The sequence below is a fragment of the Dreissena polymorpha genome, chromosome 9, assembly GCF_020536995.1.
Source record: "Dreissena polymorpha isolate Duluth1 chromosome 9, UMN_Dpol_1.0, whole genome shotgun sequence".
NCBI lineage: Eukaryota > Metazoa > Mollusca > Bivalvia > Myida > Dreissenidae > Dreissena > Dreissena polymorpha.
The window spans coordinates 49,725,865-49,743,776 of NC_068363.1; the positions used below are offsets into that span (position 1 = coordinate 49,725,865).

General features: G+C 38.2%; 1 protein-coding gene across 1 annotated transcript in view; it reads right to left on the reverse strand.

The window, feature by feature from the left end:
• The window catches only part of LOC127846487 (leucine-rich repeat and coiled-coil domain-containing protein 1-like), a 283,849-nt gene that overhangs the window by 108,961 nt on the left and 156,976 nt on the right, over positions 1–17,912 (reverse strand). The window contains exons 12-14 of the mRNA XM_052377759.1: positions 13,737–13,855; positions 10,596–10,730; positions 9,812–9,951 (exon numbers count right to left, since the gene is read on the reverse strand). Of these exons, the coding sequence (XP_052233719.1) occupies positions 9,812–9,951; positions 10,596–10,730; positions 13,737–13,855 (394 nt within the window). The remainder of the gene's footprint in view (positions 1–9,811; positions 9,952–10,595; positions 10,731–13,736; positions 13,856–17,912) is intronic.

The window sequence follows — 17,912 nt, forward strand, 5'->3', positions numbered from 1 at the left end:
ATCAATATATCTAGAAGAGTGAGAAGACTGGCAACATGTACAATGTTAACTTAATGGAATATAAAAATTGTCTTATCTCGACAACAAATCATGAACACAACGTCATTCTTTCAAAAAACAAGAGGCCCATGAGGTTCTGAATCGCTCTACTGCTATAAACACTGTTCAAGTTTGGAAAGAATAAGATGGAAACTGTGTACATAATCGCGCAAACAGGGAGAATTTTCTCAAATTCAAGGTGAGATTATTGTGTAATTATTTCTCCGATACTGCTCATATTCAATAGGGTTCAAGTCCTCATTGATATAAAGATACTGTGCAAATTTGGAAATTCAATAGGGTTCAAGTCCTCATTGATATAAAGATACTGTGCAAATTTGGAAATAATTGGATGAAAACTGTGAAATTAATTGCGTAAACAAGCGGGATTTCAAAATTTTCTCATATTCACGGGGAAGTCATTCTGGACTTATTGCTTCGATACTGCTCTTTTTAAACAAGGGCTGTTTGTAAAACATGCCCCATATGGGCTGTCAGTTGTAGTGGCAGCATTGTGTGAATACGTTTTTTGTCACTGTGACCTTGACCTTTGACCTAGTGACCTGAAAATCAATAGGGGTCATCTGCCAGTCATGATCAATGTACCTATAAAGTTTCATGATCCCAGGCCTAATTATTCTTGAGTTATCATCTGGAAACCATTTTACTGTTTTGAGTCACTGTGACCTTGACCTTTGACCTGAAAATTAATAGGGGTCATATGCCAGTCATGATCAATGTACCTATGAAGTTTCATGATCCTAGGCGTAAGCATTCTTGAGTTATCATCCGGAAACCATTTTACTGTTTAGAGTCACTGTGACCTTTACCTTTGACCTAGTGACCTGAAAATCAATAGTGGTCATCTGCCAGTCATGATCAATGTAACTATGAAGTTTCATGATCCTAGTCATAAGCATTCTTGAGTTATCATCTGGAAACCATTTTACTATTTCGAATCACTGTGACCTTGACCTTTGGCCCAGTGATCTGAAAATCAATAGGGTTTGAGTCCTCATTGATATAAAGACACTGAACAAGCTTGAAAAGAATCGGATGAAAACTGTGGACTTGAACGGATAAACAAGAAAAAGTAACCATTTTACTATTTCGAGTCACTGTGACCTTGACCTTTGACCTAGTGACCTGAAAATAAAAAGGGGTCATCAGCCAGTCATGATCACTGTACCTATGAAGTTCCATGATCCTAGGCCTAAGCATTCTTGAGTTATCATCCGGAAACCATTTTACTATTTCGAGTCACTGTGACCTTGACCTTTGACCCAGTGACCTGAAAATCAATAGAGTTTTAGTCCACATAAATATAAAGACACTGAACAAGTTTGAAAAGAATCGGATGAAAACTGTGGACTTTATTGGATAAACAAGAAAAGTCTAACGCACGCACACACACCATGCCATCCCATAAGCTCTTCTGCCTTTGGCAGTAGAGCTAAAAATCAAATAAATAAATACAGGTAATGCTGTATAATAACTATGTGATGTGTATATATTGCTTATGGAGGTTTTGTTGCTAAGTGCTGTTTCTTACATGTAGCGTTAATGTGCTATGTAAAAGTGTACTGATACAATATACATTTATTATATGATATTTGTTTGATTGTATGTATAACTGTTTTAAAATATTGATTAATAAAAAATAAATGGTATATATTTGGTTCATATCAATTGAAAAGCAGAAAGGAGTAGGGGGTTGTACAGTGTTAAGGCAGTATGAATACTCTTTAACAGGAGATGCAAATCTATTACAGGTTCATGTTAGTAAACAAAAGTGTATTAGAATTGGTTGGCTCGAATTCGGGATGGCTTGAACTTTTGTTGTAGGTCCCTGTCAGTTTGAGCCATTGGGATTCTACTGTACATTAAATATCATATACATTACGTTGATAACACTGACAATGCAATACTGTTTATCTTTGAATGGGGCTAAAGTTCCTTCATGGTTGTTTTATGTGATTCTAATTTAAAACTGCTTTTTTCCTTTCTTCCAAAATATTCAAGCATGCATGTTTACTTTAAACCTATTTATTTTATCATGATTGCATCAATAGTTTTTGGCTTATTGAAACGCTCTGGAGTCTGTTTCCTGGGACTAAGAACCCGTACTTGGTGTCTTAGGGGGACATCTAAAGAATGCTCTCACAGTGGGTATTGAACCTGTGACATCCTGGTTGCTAGGCGAACCATATCCAAAACACCATGGCAACGTTACAAGCATGAATGTTTGTAGACACTCCCAATCTCACAACATCCTTGTGTCCTGCAAAGGCCACCTTTACAAGAGGTGGTAAAATGTATTATGATCTCTGCACATTAACACAATGTGATGAACATTAAGGGCAAGTTTCACGAAAAACCTTAACTGGGCAGAGTTGAATGGAAATGAGTGACTCATTCTTTCTGCAAATTGTCTAAATGGCCTATAGATTTAACCCTTTGCCTCTCAGAAGCAATGTGAAAATGGCTATGTGCAAACAGCATAAAACCAGAACAGCCTGCGAGTGACTCACAGTCTGTTCAGGTTTTATGCTGTTTGCTGCTCATCAGTATCTTATGAAGCTTTTAAAACTTAAATCTAGTAGGAAAGGTCTTTAATTTGATTTAACTTTCTAAGGGACTACAAATGCGTGAAAATACGTATCTAAGTGGTAGAGGGTTAAGCCAGGTTTGACGAAAATGCTGCACAATGGCTAGGAGATATGGAGCATATGTCATAGATGAGGCTCAAACTTTGACTTTCATGCATACCTTAACCGTGATTGAGCCACAGGGACTCTTTTGTTTCTTCATCCAGTATATCTTTCAATTACATAAATATTTTGTTTCATGAAAAAAAAATCAAAAGATAAATTGCTAATAGAAGAGGAAAGAATGATTTGACTGACAGACAAAGCAACTAGTATTAATATAAGTCCACACCCCACCCCACCTGTTAGGTTTGGGAATAAAAACATGTCAGGAATTATAACCATTCCCATTAACGCCTGATAAAATGTGACAAGTGTTCATTAGGACAAAAGTAAATTGTCGCTTTCTAAACGGCTTCATACAGTCATTTTTAAATCCAATCATGATAAAAACTCAATTAGGTGTGTGTCACAGCTGTAGGAGATTGTTCAAATCATACTGAAGTAAAAAGTTCTCCAAAACAATTAATACAACATAAAGAACAGTAAAAACAGCTTGTTTCAAGTCTCTAGAGTTCAATTAGCAATTACAATCCTTAACAATCCTTTTTTTAACAAGAGTTCTGCGGTCGGAGACGTATGCCCCCCAAACAGGGCTTTGAACTAGTGACCTCAATTTCAATAGGAGCCATCTACTGTTCAAGGCCAATGCACATGTAAAGTATCCAGCCAATCGGTCAATTTGTTGACGAGTTATTGATCAGACACAATTTTCACACTTATTGTTACAGTGACCTTGACCTTTGACCTAGTGACCCAAATTTCAATAGGGGTCATCTACTGTCCGAGCCCAATGCACATGGGAAGTATCAAGCCAATGGGTCAATTTGTTAATTGATTGGAAACTATTTTCACACTTATAATGACAGTGACCTTGACCTTTGACCTACTAAACCCCAATCTTAATAGGGTTCATCTACTGTTCAAGGCCAATGTGAACATGTGAAGTATCAATCCAATCAGTCAATTCGTTGATGAGTTATTGATCGGAAAGGATTTTCACACTTATTGTGACAGTGACCTTGACTATTGACCAAGTGACCCCAATTTCAATAGGGGTCATCTTTATTATCCAAGGCCAATGAACATGTGAAGTATCAAGCCAATCGGTCAATTCATTGACGAGTTATTGATTGGAAACGAATTGATCATCCGACAGACAGACAGACCGAATGGCATCCAGTAAATAATATACCACCTCTTCTTCGAAAGGGGGCATAATAATTTGGGATTTTCAGTTGTCTTCTTTCTTCTCCCAATCTCTAAAAATAAGGTATTAATATATAACCAGTACCCTATGCAACCTATTAATTACAGCCCACTTCCAAATACACCATATTATTTACATGCTACTACCATAGGTACCCTATAAATTGAAAAACACTACCCCAAGTACCCCATCAACAACACATAACTGTTATCTCATGTAAAATTTGAAACAATACCCGCCCCCCCCCCCCCATAAAAAACATAAACAACTTATGGATACCCAACCATACTACCCACCTGTACCATTAATAACTGTCCTCTTTTATCATTATCAACTGACCAATACTCTACCCCACTAACCACCTGTACCATGATCAACTGAACATTAACATATCATACTACCCATATGTACCATTTACAACTGACCAATACCCCACCAGTCAACCCCTCCTGTACTATTTATAACTGACCAATACCCTACCACACTACCCCTCCTGTACCATTAACAGCTGACCAAAACCCTACCAAACTAACCACCTAAACCATTAACAACTCACCAATACCCAGCAACACTTCCCACCTGTACCATTCACAAATGACCAATTACTTTACAGAACAAAACACCTGTACCATTAACAACTAACCAATACCCTACAACACTTCCCACCTGTACCATTAACAAATGACCAATACCCTACCAAACTAACCACCAGTACCATTTACAACTCATCAATACCATTCAAAACTTCCCACCTGTACCGTTCACAACTTAACAATACCCTACCAAACTAACCACCTGCACCATTAACAACTCACCAATACCCAGCAACACTACCCACCTGCATCACATAATTAACAACTCACCAATACCCAACCACACTACCCACCTGCATCATATAATTAACAACTTACCAATACCCTATCACACAACACCTCCTGTACCATTAACAGCTGACCAATACCCTACCAAACTAACCACCTAAACCAATAACAACTAACCAATACCCTACACCACTACCCATTTGTACCATTCACAACTGACCAGTACCCTACCAAACTTACCAACTTTACCATTGACAACTGATTAATAACCTTCCACACTAAAAACATATACCATTAACAACTGACCAATACCATGCCACACTACCCACCTGTACCATTAACAACTGACCTATACCATGCCACACTTCCCACCTGTACCATAAACAACTGACCAATACCATGCAACACTACCCACCTGTACCATTAACAACTGGCCTATACCATGCCACACTACCTGCATATACCATTAACAACTGACCTATACCATGCCAAACTACCCACCTGTACCATTAACAACTGACCTATACCATGCCACACTACCCACCTGTACCATAAACAACTGACCAATAACATGCCACACTACCCACCTGTACCATTAACAACTGACCTATAACATGCCACACTAACCGCCTGTACCATTAACAACTGACCTATACCATGCTACACTACCCACCTGTACCATTACCAACTGACCTATACCATGCCACACTACCCGCCTGTACCATTAACAACTGACCAATACCATGCCACACTACCTGCTTGTACCATTAACAACTGACCTATACCATGCCACACTATCAGCCTGTACCATTCACAACTGACCTATACCATGCCACACTATCCGCCTGTACCATTAACAACTGACCTATACCATGCCACACAACCTGCCTGTACCATTAACAACTGACCTATACCATGCCACACTACCCACCTGTACCATTAACAACTGACCAATACCATGCCACACTACCCACCTGTACCATTAACAACTGACCTATACCATGCCACACTAACCGCCTGTACCATTAACAACTGACCTATACCATGCTACACTACCCACCTGTACCATTAACAACTGACCTATACCATGCCACACTACCCGCCTGTACCATTAACAACTGACCAATACCATGCCACACTACCTGCTTGTACCATTAACAACTGACCTATACCATGCCACACTATCAGCCTGTACCATTCACAACTGACCTATACCATGCCACACTATCCGCCTGTACCATTAACAACTGACCTATACCATGCCACACAACCTGCCTGTACCATTAACAACTGACCTATACCATGCCACACTACCCACCTGTACCATTAACAACTGACCTATACCATGCCACACTATCCACCTGTACCATTAACAACTGACCAATACCATGCCACACTACCCGCCTGTACCATTAACAACTGACCAATACCATGCCACACTACCCGCCTGTACCATTAACAACTGACCTATACCATGCCACACTACCTGCCTGTACCATTAACAACTGACCTATACCATGCCACACTACCTGCCTGTACCATTAACAACTGACCTATACCATGCCACACTATCTGCCTGTACCATTCACAACTGACCTATACCATGCCACACTATCCGCCTGTACCATTCACAGCTGACCAATACCTTGCCACACTACCTGCCTGTACCATTAACAACTGACCTATACCATGCCACACTATCTGCCTGTACAATTCACAACTGACCTATACCATGCCACACTACCCACCTGTACCATTAACCACTGACCTATACCATGCCACACTATCCGCCTGTACCATTAACAACTGACCTATACCATGCCACACTACCTGCCTGTACCATTAACAACTGACCTATACCATGCCACACTATCCGCCTGTACCATTCACAACTGACCTATACCATGCCACACTATCCGCCTGTACCATTCACAACTGACCAATACCATGCCACACTACCTGCCTGTATCATTAACAACTGATCTATACCATGCCAAACTATCCGCCTGTACCATTCACAACTGACCAATACCATGCCACACTACCTGCTTGTACCATTAACAACTGACCTATACCATGCCACACTATCAGCCTGTACCATTCACAACTGACCTATACCATGCCACACTATCCGCCTGTACCATTAACAACTGACCTATACCATGCAACACAACCTGCCTGTACCATTAACAACTGACCTATACCATGCCACACTACCCACCTGTACCATAAACAACTGACCAAAACCATGCCACACTACCCACCTGTACCATTCACAACTGACCTATACCATGCCACACTAACCGCCTGTACCAGTAACAACTGACCTATACCATGCTACACTACCCACCTGTACCATTAACAACTGACCTATACCATGCCACACTACCCGCCTGTACCATTAACAACTGACCAATACCATGCCACACTACCTGCTTGTACAATTAACAACTGACCTATACCATGCCACACTATCAGCCTGTACCATTCACAACTGACCTATACCATGCCACACTATCCGCCTGTACCATTAACAACTGACCTATACCATGCCACACAACCTGCCTGTACCATTAACAACTGACCTATACCATGCCACACTACCCACCTGTACCATTAACAACTGACCTATACCATGCCACACTATCCACCTGTACCATTAACAACTGACCAAAACCATGCCACACTACCCGCCTGTACCATTAACAACTGACCTATACCATGCCACACTACCTGCCTGTACCATTAACAACTGATCTATACCATGCCAAACTATCCGCCTGTACCATTCACAACTGACCTATACTATGCCACACTACCTGCATATACCATTAACAACTGACCTATACCATGCCACACTACCCACCTGTACCATTAACAACTGACCTATACCATGCCACACTATCCACCTGTACCATTAACAACTGACCTATACCATGCCACACTACCTGCCTGTACCATTAACAACTGACCTATACCATGCAACACTACCTGCAAGTACCATTCACAACTGACCTATACCATGCCACACTATCTGCCTGTACCATTCACAACTGACCTATACCATGCCACACTATCCGCCTGTACCATTCACAGCTGACCAATACCTTGCCACACTACCTGCCTGTACCATTAACAACTGACCTATACCATGCCACACTATCTGCCTGTACCATTCACAACTGACCTATACCATGCCACACTACCCACCTGTACCATTAACAAGTGACCTATACCATGCCACACTATCCGCCTGTACCATTAACAACTGACCTATACCATGCCACACTACCTGCCTGTACCATTAACAACTGACCTATACCATGCCACACTATCCGCCTGTACCATTCACAACTGACCTATACCATGCCACACTATCCGCCTGTACCATTCACAACTGACCAATACCATGCCACACTACCTGCCTGTACCATTAACAACTGATCTATACCATGCCAAACTATCCGCCTGTACCATTCACAACTGACCTATACCATGCCACACTACCTGCCTGTACCATTCACAACTGTCCTATACCATACCACACTATCTGCCTGTACCATTCACAACTGGCCTTTACCGTTTAACACTACCCACCTGTTCCATTAAACCTTTGTCACTCAGATACACTAAGATGTGTTTGCAGTCTCTTAGAAAATGAAATTCAATTAAAGACCTTTCTCACTAGATAAGTTTTAAAAATTAATTGTAAAAATGCTGCATTTTCAACTCTCATGTACTGATTTGCACCAAACAGCATAAAACCCTGAACAAATTGATTGTTAGATGAAGGCTTGTCTGGGTTTTTTCCGTTGCATATAGCAATATTCCCTTCACTTCTGATCAGGGAAGCGTTAACAACTGACTTATATTCGACCACACCTTCTGCTTCTGATCAGGGAAGCGTTAACAACAAATATTTTTTATTTCTACCACACTATCAACAAGTACCATTAAATACTTACCAACACGCCACAACACTTGTGAAAACACATAATTATTTTGTAGGTTTTAGGGGCAAATTTGGTGGCTATCTTGGAATACAACCCCATGGGAACAAAAACAAGATGTGTTTGAGAAACACAATTTCCCCGTTTATGATGTTGACCTCGTAGGATGACCTTGACCTTGACCCTTCACCACTCAAAATGTGCTGCTCCTTGATATACACATGCATTTCAAATATAAAATTGCTAGCTTCAATATTGCAGAAGTGACATTACATGCGCAATTTTGACCCATATACTTGACCTTGAAGGATGACCTTGACCTTGACCTTTCACCACTCAAAATGTGCAGCTCCATGAGATACACATGCATGCCAAATATCAAGTTGCTATCTTCCATATTGCAAAAGTATTAATAAAATAAGCGATTTGAGCCACATATATATGACCTCTGACCTTGAAGGATGACCTTGACCTTTCACCACTCAAAATGTGCAGCTCCATGAGATACACATGCATGCCAAATATCAAGTTGCTATCTTCAATATTGCAAAAGTATTCATAAAATAAGCGATTTTGGCCACATATATTTGACCTCTGACCTTGAAGGATGACCTTCACCTTGACCTTTCACCACTCAAAATGTGCAGCTCCATGAGATACACATGCATGCCAAATATCAAGTTGCTATCTTGAATATTGAAATACTGCAAAAGTGTACATTAAATTAGCGATTTTGACCCATATTTTTGACCTTTGACCTTGAAGGATGACCTTGACCTTGACCTTTCGCCACTCAAAATGTGCAGCTCCATGAGATACATATGCATGCCAAATATCAAGTTGCTATCTTCAATATTGCAAAAGTTATTGCAAAATGTTAAAGTTGGCGCAAAAAGACAGACAGACAGACCAACAGACAGGGCAAAAACAATATGTCCCCCACTACTATAGTGGGGGACATAAAAATGTGGGAATGATATGTTTCTATTACCCAAGACAACCTAGACTGTCATCAGCTTATGTAAAAAAAAAAACACCTCTTATCATGTATGATGAGCCCTGATCATGCAAGACTAAACCCACCTGTGCTCCTGTTCCCTACTGGCCAACAGACTCTGCAAGGACTGGATCTGCAGCTTCTGTGCCTCGCATGTGCTACGTACCAGGTCCACCTCACGACCGAGGGCAGCGCCTCGCATCAACGCCTCCTGCAGCTTCTTGTGCTGTAGAAATATTTACAGCATGATGTATAATAAATCGCCTGAGCTACATGAAAACATTGATGGGATTGTTAATTCTTAGGTTTATCATTCTGCTCAGACTTGAGAACACTTCAATAAGTCTTAGGCTTTCAATAAAATCAAGCTCAACCCTTTACCACTTAGATACGTTTTTAACACTGTACCACTTAGATACGTATTTTGGCGTGTTAGCAGTCCATCAGAAAGTTTAATTCAATTAAAGACCTTTCTTAGTAGATTCAAGTTTTAAAGTCTTCATTTTCAACTCTTACATACTGATGAGCAGCAAACAGCATAAAACCTGAACAGACTGCAAGTTACTCGCAGGCTGTTCTGGTTTTATGCTGTTTGCACATAGCCATTTTCACTTTGCTTCTTAGGGGGGAAAGGGTTAACTCTTTCAGTGCTGGAACCGAATTTTGAAGGCCTTTGCAAACAGTTTAGATCCTGATGAGACGCCACAGAACGTGGCGTATCATCAGGATCCAAACTGTTTGCTATTCTGATAGTAATCTTTGAAAAAAAAACAAAGAAAATGCTTACTTTAGAAATTCAGCAGACAACATTTTAGCAGACGACAAATTTCCCAGCATGCAAAGGGTTAAATAAATAGGTAACTGAACTACCTCATGTGTCTGCTGCTTCATCTTCTCCCTCTCCTCCTTGTTCGCCATGTCTTCAAGTTCTCGAATGGTTCGCGTCTGCTCCTCCTGTACAGACCTGCTCTTTGACAGCGCCTCTACCGCTTCCTGAAGCTGTGTCTGAAACATCGTATAAAGTAATTAACAAGAGCTGTCTCCATAGGATGACATATGCCCCCAAAAAAAGCTTTGATAGAAGTTATGAGCATTTTTCGAAACCTAAATGCAGATTTCGAAACCTAAATGCGGACCCTAAGTTCAAGGTCAAGGTCAAAGGGGTCAAAATTTGTGTGCGTATGGAAAGGCCTTGTCAATATACACATGCATACCAAATATGAAGGTTTCATCTGAAGCGACATAGAAGTTATGAGCATTTTTCGAAACCTAAATACAGATTTTGAAACCTAAACACAGACCAGAAAAGTTCAAGGTCAAAGGGGTCAAAATTATTTTGCAAATGGAAAGGCTTTGACCATATACACATGCATGCCAAATATGAAGATAACATCTAAAGCGACATAGAAGTTACGAGCATTTTTCAAAACAGTGGGACAGACAGACAGACGGGCAGTGCGATCACTTTATGCCCTCCATTGGGGGCATAAAAATCTTTGCTTTTCCACTTCCACACTACCACAATTGTAACATCCATTTGATGTTACAGTTATCATAAAATGTATGTTATGTTAAATTGCACAAAGCTAAATGCATGATTGATATGCAAACCATCTGAATGTGAGCTAATTTCACAATCAATAACACCCCTTTATTCAGTCATTGCCCAAATCTAGTTGAAGATGGCCTGATGCACAATTCCTAATTTTCTTTAATTGACTGGTCATATTTTTTCTACAACAAGGCTATATAAAATTTGCAAGTTCTGAAAGCTAAAATGAACCCATAAATTAAGTGTCACTTCTTGCCTACTTAATGCCAATCAAAAGTCTCATTAATTCTTTCGCAGCTCTTAAGTCTTTTTTTTTGTCTGGGTATTTTCTTACAGAAATAGTTGCTAATGAATGTTTATTTTATTTTAACTGCAGACCAATTATTAGCAAAATATGCATTGTGCCTCAGAACTCTTAAAACCAAAAAAGGCTTAGACATTGAGTGGGAAGAAAATAACTATACTGGCTAATTAAACGTCAACTTGAGTTTAGGAAATACAAAGAACAAACACATTTTCTATTTTCAAAGAATATTGTATTTCTCTCCTATCTAGACATCGCCAAAAAAAACAACAAGAACTGGGTTTTGAGAGAGGCAAGGATGAGGGACAATCTTTTACATAGCATTAATTTGTAAACAACCATTCCTAGGTCATTCCTGTTTCATACTGTAGTTAAACCAAACCATATATCAAAATTGACAAACCATGAAATTTTGTTATTATGTGTGATTCCTTTAGAAACAGAGTCACATGTAGAAACAAGAGATGTGTTCGTCAGAAACACAACGCCCCCTACTGCGCCGCTTTGAAATAAAAATTATATTTATCATTTGGCAGGTATAGATATCATCTCCCTTTGAAGCTTATTACTTCCCTTGGATTTTGTCCAATCCAACTGTGGGGGGGGGGGGGGGGGGGTCTGTAGACAGTCAACAATGTCAAAGTCAGACATCACTGACAACCAAGGCCTGTGGTTTATCAAAGAGATCATAGCCAGAGTTCATCATGTATCTATGGACATAAGTCCACAGGTATGTAATGAACCCAACCATAATTATATCATTTAACAAAAACCTTTGACAAATCAATCATTTGAGTAATAAATAATCAAAATAAAAAATCTGTACAGTAACTGTGAAAAGAACTTAAATTCTTGGTAAGGAAATATATAATCTGAGATTTATAATTATATAAATTACTTCCCTTGAACATAATTGTCTCTAACAAATCTCTATTTTTAGTAGCAAATAATTAAAAGCCACTACCATGACTGTAGATTCACCACTCAAAATGTGCAGCTCCATGAGATCACATGCATGCCAAATATCAAGTTGCTATGTTCAATATTGAATAATTATCTCCCTTTACAGCTTATTACTTCCCTTGGATTTGTATTTTTGACCTTAGTCCTTGAAGGATGACCTTGACCTTTTACCACGATGTGTTTGTTAGAAACACAATGCCGCCTACTGTGCCGCTCTGATTTATGTAACAAAAATATATAATTTGGCAGGTCAGATAATTATGTCCATTTAAAGTTTATTATTTCCCTTGGATTTGTTTTTTCGACCCCGTGACCTAGTTTTTGACCTGGCATGACCCATATTCCAACTTGACCTAGATATTGTCTAGATATAACAATTTTCACGCATTTGTAGTACCTAAGAAAGTTATTTTTAATTTAAGACCTTTCTTACTAGATTCAAGTTTTTAAGGCTTTATCTCCAAACCTTAGGTACTGATGAGAAGCAAACAGCATAAACACCTTAACATACTGCGAGTTACTCGCCAGCTGTTCTGGTTCTATGCTAGCTGTTTGCTCATCCCTTTTGTTTCTGAGTGGGAAAGGCTAAACAGAGATAATTAGATACATATAAAGTTTTCTTAGGGTCCCAGAAGTTTTGATACAATCATACTTTCAACCTTGAATGAAGTGCAAGATAGTATTTTTATGCATGAGCAACGTAGTTTATTAAATATTGTGCGCAATAATAAGCTACTTTATTTGCTTAACAGAAATGCGTGGTGGTTCGGAGACAGAATTGACAAATTAGGCAAACAGATGAGGGTTGTTTGATGCACCAGTTTCCCCATCGATATGAAATTTTGAATTATGACCTACTACAATTTCCATCAGGATAAGTGGGGCCCTATTTGTAATGCTACTCACCAGGTGAGGCCTTTTTCGCACCAATGCCTTCTTATACTGACAATCCAGAAAGAACATATGTTCTGAATTATTTTTCTAAATAATAGTATTAACTTTATTATACTCATTCACTAATAGAAAGTTTTGTTTTTATAAGACCCTTTCTGCATCAAGAAAATGTTAGTTCAATCATTTGCATACTAAAAATGTTTAATCAGGTGTTTTTTTCATCATAATACATTTCCTAAAATAATATATTATTTTGTTCAGAATCATAAATGATATTCATTCCCCCTGCCATGTTTACCTTGAGTTGTTCATTATCATCCTGCAGTCTCAGTTTCACTTCGCGCTCATTCATGACCGTCTGCTTGAGTCTGGATGTGGCGTCGATAGCAAGATCCTTCATGTCCCCGTCCTCTTTGGCTGTACAAGAAAAAAAAAACAGCCTTAAAGCTGATTAGTTTGCACATGCTTATCAGGGACAACACTTAACGCATTATGGCATTTTTTGTTTCAAAAAGTTATAATCCAGTAATAGCAGAAAGTGTTGACCCATATGAGCCTGTGCAGACTGCACCAGCTAATCTGGGACGACATTTAACACATATGGCTTAAAAACTGTTTTTCAAGAATGAAGCTAAAACACAATGACTAAAAGTAATAGCAATAAAATTCTTGAAAACAGGGCTATTTAAGTAATCACCATTTACACAAGAGGGATAAAGGACCTTAAGTAATCAGCAGAGACATCAAGGAAATAAAATGTGCTGTGCTCTTTCTTTAAAAAAGGGTTTTAATATTACATGTGCGTAAAGTATCATCACACATTAGCCTGTGCAGTCTGCACAGCAGGCTAATCAGGGATGACACTTTCCGCCTAAATTGGATTTTATAAAGTGGAAAGTGTTGTCCCTGATTAGCCTTTGTGGATTGCACAGGCCAATCTGGGAGGAAAGTTTACGAATATGCATTAAACCCCCTTTTCACAGAGCACGGTCCAAATCTGTTCTAAGCAGGAAGTGTTCACAAGCTTTTCCAGTTATTTGACGCATGTGTAGCAACCTAATTTTTGACCCTTTATAGCCCAGTTTTTAACCTGGCTGAGATATCAGTGGGAAAAAAATGTTCTAACCTCATACAGATTGAGCGAAAACATAGTTTTAGGTTGCTAAGAAGCATTTTCTTTAATTTACCATTTAACATAGTTTTTGATCTATCATTACCCAGTTTTGACCTTTCCCAAGATACCATCTGCACAAATGTTCTAACAAAGTTTCATGAAGATTTGACAAAAAATGTGGCTTCTAGATTGTTGATGAGCTGTTTCTTTAATTAACAAGCTCAGATAAGCTTAATCTTAATAATTACCCTTTACAAATTCTAGCAAGGGGATACTGGTTCCATTAAGCAAACTATAAAGGAGGTACTGCTCAAGTGCAACACTGAAAAACTTACCAAAACTTGTAATTTACTGAGCAGTTAAAATGTTTCAGCATGCAAATTATGCTCCATTGGTCAATGTCTGCTTGGGAACTACTCAAATGAACCCCGCTAACTCTTTAAGTATAATTAAATATTCCCCGGGTACAAAAAATATACTAAAACGCAGCCGGTCAATTTAGACTGGACCCGAATTATGTTCCTGCCAAAAAATCTGATGTTGTACAAAGCACTACGGAATAATAAACAACATTTGGTCATTCTCTTAATTGAAAAAAACCTTTACCCTTTTATGCCTAGTGGACTCTCCCATCCTTCTAAATTGGATCAATTTATTTCCAAAATTAGGGATGTCTAGTATATTTATTTCTATATTTAGAATATTTCTTACAGAAATTCCTTTAAGCAAACAGCATAGACTCTGATGCGGCGTCTCATCTGGGTCTACGCTGTTTGCCAAGGCCTTTTTTCTAGACGCTAGGCATAAATGGGTTAATCAACATTCTTTTTTTAGTACGAGTTTCAATAATATAGAGGACATTTTACAAAAATTTACACAAATATGAACATATTACATTTAAAACAAAGCCAACAACGACTAATATAGCGTTACAATGCCCGCGTTCTTTTTGTATATTTTCTGTGTCCGGGGTACATTCAAATATATTTTAGAGTACCCGGGAAACATTTAGGTATAGTACCCAAGCCGACAATCATGACCAATCCAGCACAAACTATATACTTAGGGAAGGGAGCCCAGTTAAATGCTTTAAAGTGAAACCTTATCTGACACCTTTGTTCAATGCAACAATTTAAGGGTTTAAATATCAACATAGTTGCATTTCCCAAGGACAAAAATATATACATCAACAAGCAATTTTTATTATATATTGGTGGTGCTATCTACTTGATAATTTGAGGATATTAATGTTACCTGTATGAGTATAAGCTCATACTTATTATTTTAATTATTTACAGAGCAAGAACAATTAAAATACAAGGTGTATTTTTTTTTACTAATTAACCTTTTTTACTAAGTTGCAACTAAAATTATTAGTTTTAGTGTGCAGACATATCAAAAATTTACCAATGAAGATGTTATATTTGAAGGATATCAGAAAACACTAAACTAATTAACTTTTGTCTGCCTACTCTCTTTTCAACACATCTCCACCTCCACCCGCCCCCACCCCAGACACTGAAATCACACTCCCCAAATGTCTATGTAGTGCAAAAAGCAATTCTTCTAACAATAGATTTAAATTAATACCTGTAGTGTTGCAGTAATTCATAATGAAGAGAAATTAATTAGTTTTATTTTGATTTTATTTTGCATATAGTAAAATTACATTTAAAGATAAAAACATATTTCCAGTAAAATGTTACTCGCAGGCTTCTCTGGTTTTTAATAAATATGGTGATCAAAAAAGATTTGATCGGAATTTTAAGCACGCAATTGAACAAAATGACAATTGATATTTTAGAAACGAATGACATTGATTTTGATTTTGTTGAAACTTTAAACATTCACATAATCGCTCATAATTGTCCATCAGGCTGTGGCATCTTTAAAATGCTTTAAAAATCTGTGTTATTGGTCAAATCATCTTTACCATGACATCGAAACGCATAATCTGTGAATTGCGTAAGAGGACTTTAATTAACGCACTTATGGAGGAATATCAACACAGCTCAAACAATTGACATTTATTGAATCTCCCTTGTAGGAAGCAATAACTTCCTTTGACGTCCTTCATTGTTAATATCGTCACTTTCAAGTACAAGCAGTGCATTTTTGAGACGTGTTCTGAAATTGTAAACAGATTAATAATCCCAGGTACTGCTTTTTAAACAAATATGCTCTGTATTTGATTTGTTTTAAGTTTTTTGTTGCATACTGTAATGTTTGTTACGTTATAACGCTAGATTATAAAACTTTTTACTATTTGAAAATAAGTGTAATGTAAATCACTTAAAGTGTTACCTAATCTCTATTTTTAGTAGCAAATAATTATAAGCCACTAACGTGACTGTAGATTCACAGGTAACCTTAAAGTACCTAAGATACTTGTATGCCCTTCACCTTTCACCACTCAAAATGTGCAGCTCCATGAGATACACATGCATGCCAAAAATCAAGTTGCTATCTTCAATATTGAATAATTATCTCCCTTTACAGCTTCTTACTTCCCTTGGATTTGTATTTTTGACCTTAGACCTTGAAGGATGACCTTGACCTTTTACAACAATGTGTTTGTCAGAAACACAATGCTGCCTACTACACTGCTTTGATTTATTAAAAAATATATATAATTTGGCAGGTCAGATAATTATGTCCATTTAAAGCTTATTACTTCCCTTGGATTTGTTTTTTCGACCCTAGACCCTATATGCCACCCTACCAAGGGCATAAAAAGATACAAAAGAGGCAAGGGCAGGACAGTAAAAGAGTGTTTTTAATGATTATCTCACTAATCTACATTTAACTCTTTATGACTTACGTATTTGTATGCATTTGTAATCGTTAAAAACAAAGTTACATTTAATTTAATACCTTTTTTACTAAATTCAAGTTTTAAAAGCTTTCCAACCCTTAATTACTAATGAGCAGCAAACAACATAAACCTGAACAGACTGTGAGTTACTTGCAGGCTGTTCTGGTTTTATGCTGGTTACAAAAGCAATTTTCACTTTGCTTCTTAACGGGGAAAGGGTTAAAATTCACGTTGGAAAAATGTCCCCAACAATCAGACACACTATATTCAGTTGCCCAGGCTGAACCACATTCAACTGCTGCTCTTCTGTGAGATGAAATATGTTGCTGCCTATGTCACCAGAATATGGCCAGGCATTAAAAGCTATAATATGTGAGAGATTGCTCTGAAATATTTGGAGATAACATGGTATTGTTTTAGTGGTTTCTTACACTCGATTGTGTAGGTATAAGTGTCAGAGTTCCTTCTTTTTATGCCCCCAGTAGGGTGGCATATAGCAGTTGAACTGTCCGTCAGTGTGTCAGTATGTCAGTATGTGTGTATGT